Below are 8743 nucleotides of genomic sequence, written 5' to 3' on the forward strand. Positions count from 1 at the left end.
TAAAGGAGTATTAATGTGCTTAGCACTCGCATATTGAACTCAGAAAGAACTTTCTCAATGTACCCTTCCGACTTAGGTACAATTTACTTGCTTTTCTATCATCGAGAATCTCCATACCAAGTATCTTCTTTCTGGTCCTAAATTTTTCATCTCAAATTCTTCACTTAGTTGGGCTTTAACCTTTCTTATCTCTCTTTATCTTTTGTCGCTATCAACATGTCATCAACATAAAGAAGTAGATACACAAAAGAACCATCATTTTTTCTTAAAGTAGACACAACTGTCAAAACTACTTCTTTTGAAATCATGAGAAGTCATAAAGGAATCAAACCTCTTGTACCACTTGTCTTGGTGACTGTTTCAAACCGTAAAGGGACTTTTTCAAAAGCAAACATAGTCCTCTTTTTCGAGACTATAAAACCCTCTGGTTGTTGCATGTAAATATCTTCCTCAAGTTCTCCATGCAAAATGCGCTTTTACATCTAACCGCTCAAGCTCCAAATCATGCATGGCCACAATACCAAGCAAAGCTCGAATCGAACTATGCTTAACAACCGGAGAGAACACATCTGTGAAGTCCACTCCTGAATTTGATCAGTAACCCTTTGCAACAAGCCTTGCTTTATATCCGGTTCTTCAACTCCTGAGTCCTTCTTTCTTTTAAACACCCATTTACAACGAATGCCTTTTTACCTTTAGGAAGTTTTACAAGATCCCATGTTCTGTTTTTGTGGAGTGATTCCATCTCCTCTTGCATAGCAAACATCCACTTTTCTCGAGTCTTCACATTAATCGCCTCGTAATAATTAAATGGCTCTTGATTCGCATCTATATCTTCACCACATTTAAAGCATAAGCAACTAGATCAACCTCGGCATACTTCTTTGGAGGTTTAATTTCTCTTCTTGTCCTGTTTTTGGCGATAGAGTATTGCGGTGAAGAAGCAACTCTATTCTCAATTTTTGTATTGGCTTGAGGAGTTGATTCAGATTAACTCGATGCTCCACCGCTTTTGGTTTTCTTTATTGGAAGAGTCTTTAAGAGATAAGTTAGGTAGCATAGCGGTTTCATCAAAACAACATCTCTGCTAATCACAACTTTTCTATTTTCAGGACACCATAACTTATAGCCTTTTACACCACTTTATAACCAAGAAAACGCATTTAATGGATCTCGGTTCCAATTTTCCATTATCAACATGAGCATACGCAGACACCCAAAAATCTTTAAATCGAATAATTAGCGGGATTACCGACCATACCTCTTGTGGAGTCTTTTTCTCAATGGCAACGGATGGAGATCGGTTGATCAAAAACATGCAAGAGAGGTCGCTTCCCCAAAATGACTTCGTAAGTTGGCATTTGACAACATACATCGAACCTTCTCCATGATCGCTCGTTCATTCGCTCGCAACGCCGCTTTCTTTGTGGAGTATGACTAATCGTCAAGTGTCTCATGATCCTTCGACTTGCACAATCTATTAAACTCATCGTAATGTAACTCTAAGCCATTGTGCATGCGGAGGTATTTTATCTGCTTTTCCGTCTCGCTTTTCAATCATAATTTTCCAAGACTTAAATGTGGAAAACACATCGCTTTTCGCTTGTGAAGAACGCCCAAACTTTTCTCGAAAAATCATCAATAAAGGTTAGCATATAATTAGCTCCACCTCTCGAAGGCACTCGACGGCCCCACGATCGTAATGGATATACTCCAACGCTTCCTTCGTGTTATGGATTCCTCTAGTGAATCGAACTCTCTTTGCTTCCCAAAAACACAAAGGCTCACGAAATTCAGGTTTGCAAATTCCTTGCCCATTAAGAAGTCCTCTTTGCTTAATTCGCCATGCCATTCTCACTCATATGCCCTAGGCGATATGCCAAAGTTTAGTAATATCATCATCCGACAAGGAAGAGGAAGCGACAAATGCATCACCAAGAATGAGAGAACCTCAGAAACATATAACTTGGCAATCTTTCTTTGCCCTTTCATCACAACAAGGACCCTTTGAAATCTTTAAAACCCCACTTTCACCGTGTATCTCGCCCTTTTGAATCAAGAGTACTCAACGAAATTAAATTTCTTTTCAATTCGGAACATGCCGCACGTCACTAAGTGTTCGACAACTCCATCAAACATCTTAACTTTAATTGTTCCAACACCGCGATTTTACATGAAGCATTATTTCCCATCAAAACAACACCTTCAGACATCGTTCATAAGTTGTAAACCAATCCCGATTGGGACTCATGTGGAAGGTGCAAATGAATCAAGTATCCACTCATCGCTACTTTAGAATCATTGATGAAGCAACTAGAAGTTCACCATCGCGTAGTCTTCTACAACATCGCCTTCACCGAATTTTCCGGGTCGTTTTCCCTTTTGATTCGCACCTCCTTTTAATCTTATTTTGTAGCTTATAGCACTCAGATTTAATGTGCCCTTTCTTCTTGCGAAGTTGCAAGTTTTACCTCTGCTTGAAGATTTCGATCTACCCTTAGATTTACCACGAAGATTCCGTTCTGTGTTCTACCACGATCATCATCAACATTCCGGTCTTGTCTCCCACGAACAATGAGACCCTCTCCCGAGAGTTGGGTTTAACCACAAGATGCTTCACTTATCATACGAGGTTAAAGAATCATAAACCTCATCAACTGTGAGAGACTTGCGGCTATATAAAATCGTGTCTCTAAAGGTTGAATAAGACGGGCAACGAACAAAGTAGAATCAACCCTAGATCTTCCTTATCATACTTGAACCTCCATGGCCTCCAAGTTTGAGAGAATTTCTTTAAACACCATTAAGTGTTCGTGTACGACGCACCTTCCTCCAAACGATGAGCATAAAGACGCCGCTCATATGCAACTTGCTTGTTAGAGTTTTCGACATACATATTTGTTCTAGCCTCTTCCATAATGCAATGGCGGCTTTCTCTTTCATCACATCCCGCAAAATTTCGTTGGACAAATGCGATGTAATTGTGTTAATGCCTTCGATCCTTACGCTTCTTCTCTTCATCTGTTAATGTCGAAGGCATCTTATCTATCCTAGCGGGCATCCTCAGATCCATCTGCAAGAACGCTTGCATCTTAATTTGCCACAACGCAAATCTGTGTTGCGATCCAACAATGAATTTCATACTTCAAAGACGCCATTACCGTGATCGAGATGAATAACCCTAAGCTCGATACCGGTTTGTGAAAAATAAAGAACACATAAATTTTACGTGAAACCCTTTCGGAAAAAAACCACGCAGGCAGAGAGAAGAAAATTCACTATGTCGAAAAAATTTTTTACTCTAATACAAGAGGAATAGACTATGTCTATTTATAGGCTTGCAAAGCCATATTCTAATAGGATTGTAACACCTTATCTAATCAATATAAAATAGATGGAGTTTAATAAGGTTTAAAAACCTTATTCTAAAATAAAATAAAAGAAGTCTAGTTCTATATGGATTTTACTTTTATTTTATTTTCCATCGTATTTTATTTAAATAAGAATTTGGGTCACTTAATTCTAACAATTCCCCTCATTTTTCTGATGGAGTTTGTTCATATTTAAAGCAACTGATGCTATATTTAGGTCCCATTTGTGATGGCTATGGACCAATCTATACCGTTTTCGTTGTGTTTCCTTTTGGACCCATCTTAGTTTGATTCCAGAGAGCTGTTATTAGCCAAGAAGGGGTAAAGGATCTTCGCTTAGAAAGCCGACCATCTATTTATAAAACATGTTTGGGTTGGGATGCAGAGAAAACGTATCCAAGTTTTCTCTTCAATTCAAGGGCCGTTTCCCCCGAGAAACTATATACCTAAAGCGAGGCTCTCAATTGGGGTTCATTTCAATCAAAAAAATCGTCTACATGCATTTTAGTCTAGTATTGATTTGATTTCCCGAACACTGAATCATCTAACATCTTGGAAAATTTAATGCCCTTTCATGGGAATGGAAGTTTTTAGGTGAGAAAATTATTACTCGCGTGGTCCAACTCCAAGCCCCCGAGTCACACCGTCATGGATTTTCTACTAGCTAGGCTGCTTACACGGTGGTGGCCCTTAAGGCCTTGACTTACTGAGTGACAATGACCCAATGAGAGCAGGGAGGGCATGCGTGTCACATTACAGATTAGACTTACTTTACCTTCCTAGTTCCTACCAATATTATATTTTACGTTATCACATGTTTCACTTCCATCACTTTCTTACTTGTTGATGCCACAAAATCAAGGTAACCTTGAAAAACTGTCTTTTAAAAATCAACTGGCCCATGTTTTTGTCACAATCTCATTAAAGAATGAAGAGTAACAGATCAGAGTAAGATAAAATAAATAAACTGTTCATTGTGAGCATGTTTCTTGTCATAAAAAGATTCGGACAAATTGATGATCGGTTGATTGATCCAACAACATACGCAAAACGATTCGATTTCATATGTTCCTGTTTTTGCAGGTCAGTAGTGGCTTTGTGGAGCCCTTATGTTGGCACGGACAAGGAAAAATTACGTTAGATTTTCTTTTTTTATCAATGGCGGACACGACGCTTTTTTTTTGTGTGTGTGTGAAATATGAAAATTGTCTTGGCTTATCAAAGGGATTAATCTCATCATCGTCAACCACTTCTTTTTCGCATTTCCTCACCATCACTTTAAACCATATCAGAACTGATGATTCTAATTTGTAATTTTCTCAGTAGCTGATGATAGATTATGGCTTTATGGCTTCATTTTATGTATCAAAGAAGTGACTGATCTTACATCAACATGACCCAAATGCAGAAAAAGGAAAGTTAGAAGACATTGTGACAACCATCTTATCGAGCTTCAGGTCACAAGATGATGAAATCTATGTGGTTTTGATGTTAGGAAATATATCTTTTGCTTTTCTTTCCTTTCAACCTGGTACTTCTGGTTTGTCAAGGTCCAATTATTTATCAGTTTTAAAGGACATAAAATGAAGATCTCTGCAACTCTCAGTTTGCCTGTAACACTGGTTTAAGTCCCTAATAATTGGCTGCGTAGAGTATTTTCTCTGTGGATGAAGGTAAGTGCTACATCCCATGATTTCAGTGATTAGGAAAGTTGGCATGATGGTGGACCTAAGGTTTTAAAGTTTTCAAAGTTCAAACAGGGGATGATCCAGTGGTGACATGCACAAGATATAAGCAGCGATCTTAGAATCTAATAATCCAAATCCAGACTACCACTCATATGATTTTAGTCCCAGTCAATTTTGATGGGTTAGTCTCTAAAATACTAATTAATACAATCAATTTTACCAATCTTGAACCTATTAATGAAAGAATATTCTACAATTTGATCTGTTGAATCATTTATTATTCTGAAGGGATTAGTGATAGTGTGGCATTTATGCTCCATTCTTGGAAGAGAAGTTCCGAAACAAGAACATGAAAAATCTACTCAAACGTGAAACTTAACTTGCATGGTACATTAATTACGGAATCAACTGGACCGGATCCGGAGTTATACTTACTATAGTATAAGAAATGTTAATCTTTTTAAACTGTTTCTGCTTATTAGACACATTTTGGGGACTTGACGTTTGGGGGGTTGGACCAAAGCTTCGAAGGGTGCAATCACCATCTTTAACTTTATGTTAAAGCAACCGACAGTAAATGGTTTCCGATGTATTTGTCACAATAGGGCCAAAAGGCATGCCATTATATCGACATGATAAGCAGACCTTTCCCTTCCATGTTTTGTTCATATTCCTTTCTCCCTTTGTCTGTATACTACTGCTGCGCTTGCCAGCTTCATGCTTGAAATTGTTATCTTTCTCATGATATCTATATATAAATCCAAAAAGAAATAAACACGAAGAGTACATCTAAATCAACCTTAAGTTCTAATATTCTGTTTACATATCTTAATTAATAGCAAACTGACAAAGATGCTAGGAATAGTGATTTTCTTCATGGTCAGTTTTATTTTTAAACATGGACTTGGAGATATATATAGAATTGAAGGGGATTGATAAAAGAAATATAAAAAGGCGGAGCGAAGACTTGAAAGAAATAAGAGACTTCGATATTTTAACTCTAAACCATCATCATCAAGACAACAGCATTGAATCAAAGGGATATAACAAAATAAATCAATCCCAGTGAAATGCTAAGATTTGAAAGAAAGAATAAATAAAGGCCTTCCCTTATTACTGACTCACTACTGGCTATACACTTGTATATATGGTTACAAGAACATTGATTATAATCTAAACCTAATCAGAAAGAATAAAAAGAAAACCAGATAGTCAAAATTTTGTTGACACAATATTTAAACCAAAGGAACAAAAGAACCCTATATGTTATTCTGGAGATTTGGAGAGGGAGAGAGGCTAATGGCCTGCACCAGGGCTTGGAACAGACTGAAGAATCCGATCAATGCGAGCAAGGTGGCGAGCAAAGCGCTTCTCGTTATCGAGCGTGGCGTGGCCCTTCTTGCTAGGAGCAGAAGCTGGTACTTTACTACCCTTTGGAAGGGCACTCAGCATCAAGCTTGCAAACAAGGAAGGAACATTTTCGTTCCTTTCCCCTGCGTTTAGTAGCTTCCTACTTTCCATTTGCGGTACAAATGAAGCAGATATTATCACCAAGAAAATAATCACCAGAGAACTGAAACGAGCCATAAAAAAAGGTGCAAAAGAAATTGCAGGAAACGAGATCAAAAAGGAAGAGAGAAATGGAATCTGGGTTTCGCAGGTGAAGTAACAGAAAGACGAAACTTGAAGACAAGTTGTGATGTAGCCGGTGGTTTATTTGATGCAATGGTGATGGGGGCTTAGTGCACAAATATATATAGTGAAAGAGAGAGGGAGAGAAAGTAAGAAATCATGCAATGAACCAACGCGTGACGGCTGGAGGTCAGAGCGTGGAGCTCAATCAAAGTTAGAATATGAGCAGGGAAAGATGTGGCTAAGTCAAACATTTTAAATTAATGTTTGAAAACTAAGAGAAACATGGAACAGGAAAAAAGGAAGTTTGAAGTTGAATGAATGAAGTTGAAATCAACTATAAATGTATGTTATTACTAAAAATGAGTGTTGAGAAGGCCGCGTGTATAGGTAAATGAAAAAAAGGGTTAGGTTAGGTATGCTGCCGGCCAGTTTTCTTGGCAATTTCATGCACCGTCAACACTTGATTTTTAAAGTCCAAACTGAAACAGTAACGGGTCCTGACATCCACGTTTGGGTTTTTATTTAGGGTATTGTTTCATGCGTAATTCAAGTCTTCGACTTGGGATTTTACGAATTTACTTCAAGATTGGTTTAGGTAATTCGTATTCAGATAGTGATGTCCAACAAATGATTTTAAGAATTAATGGGTGTGAGTTGTTAGGGGGAATTTGTAAGGTCGAAAAGAATTAGCTAAAGCTTTGATTATTGGCAGATTAAACTTGAAATTAAATAGTAAGATTTTAAGATCTTCAAGGTCCCACTCAATGTCAAAATTGAAAAAGTGTTTTTCTTAAGTGACAACGGCATGGTAATCGTCTCTTTAATGGGCCTCTTAAGACCTTCGTTTTAACTGTTGCTATACATAAGCTCAACGACCCAACAAATTAACATAGAACCGACAGGACAGTCATGGTCGCTGTTATAAATTTTGATGTGGGTGGGAAATTGTAAATGTTTTTATTGCAAACTCCAAACGAAGAATCTGAGAAGACTTTGTTATCATATCCTTAACCTCATCCCAAGAGCTGCCAAGCAAAAAGGCCAAATTAGATGAGACTATTAATTAATTAGTAAGGTGGTTGAAAGCTAGGATCTTAATTAACAGTTCTTCCATTGATAGTTGTTTGGCACGTAATCGAATATAAGCTGCCGTCAGGGGCCTGTTGTTTGTCTGATTAGTTAATCAAAATTTGAACAAGTTTTGTACAATATCTGTTTATTAGTTTGAGGTTAAAGCTAATCCAGAGACTAAAACTGTCACGTACCGAAAAGTAAGCTCTTAATCTCATTGTCGATTAATTGGTCTTCAACAGACAGCCTTCCTTGCTTCTATGGAATTTGTCCGTACTCTTTACCAAACTAGCAGCATTTATTTGGCTCATTTTGCAGGCAGAAAATAACCACTAATGAATTGAAAACCCTCTTTTTTTCCTATTTGGGGGTTTAGTTTAATCAAGTGAGATTCTGGCCACAATTGGCACAAAAAAACCTTGGAGAATATTAGTGTATATTTATGTTTTAAGTTAATATAGAAGATGCAAGGGAGACCTTCCGCCGCTCTCATCAATTCCAAGAGAAAAAATTACTTGAAAATTATAATATAAACGTTAAAATATTTTATAGCTTGAATATTTTTACAAATTTAAAATTTAATTTTGTATTTTTATTTTAATAATTTAATTTATTTGTTTATTAAATTTTAAAATTTAAATTCAATTATTAATTCTGTCAATTTTTTATTAGATTTATTGATTAAAATTTAAAAATTAGAATAATTAAAATTTTAAAAATAAAAGTACATGAGACCCTAATATAAAAATATTTATATATCAATGTATGTTTCGGTTGTCCAATGAAATCAAATCTCCTACATTTGAAGCAAAAGAAAGGAAAAGAATAGTTTGACAAAAAAAAAAAGCAATGAAATTATAATCATATTTTGATTGTGTTCTTTTAGAGTGGCTTAGCAAATTTAATAAGGTTTATGTTACAATTATATACACGTATCCATATATGAATACACCTGCCAACTTTATACTAAGTGAATAA

The 8743-nt window shown here is 36.6% G+C and overlaps 1 protein-coding gene across 1 annotated transcript; it reads right to left on the reverse strand.

The window, feature by feature from the left end:
• Window positions 1-6026: 6026 nt before the first annotated feature.
• LOC108452684 (precursor of CEP14) lies at window positions 6027-6808 on the reverse strand. Its single transcript, XM_017750483.2, has one exon. The coding sequence runs from the start codon at window positions 6644-6646 to the stop codon at window positions 6356-6358; it is 291 nt and encodes a 96-aa protein (XP_017605972.1). The 5' UTR covers window positions 6647-6808; the 3' UTR covers window positions 6027-6355.
• Between the last annotated feature and the right edge of the window lie 1935 nt (window positions 6809-8743).

Source organism: Gossypium arboreum, chromosome 5, assembly GCF_025698485.1.
Source record: "Gossypium arboreum isolate Shixiya-1 chromosome 5, ASM2569848v2, whole genome shotgun sequence".
NCBI lineage: Eukaryota > Viridiplantae > Streptophyta > Magnoliopsida > Malvales > Malvaceae > Gossypium > Gossypium arboreum.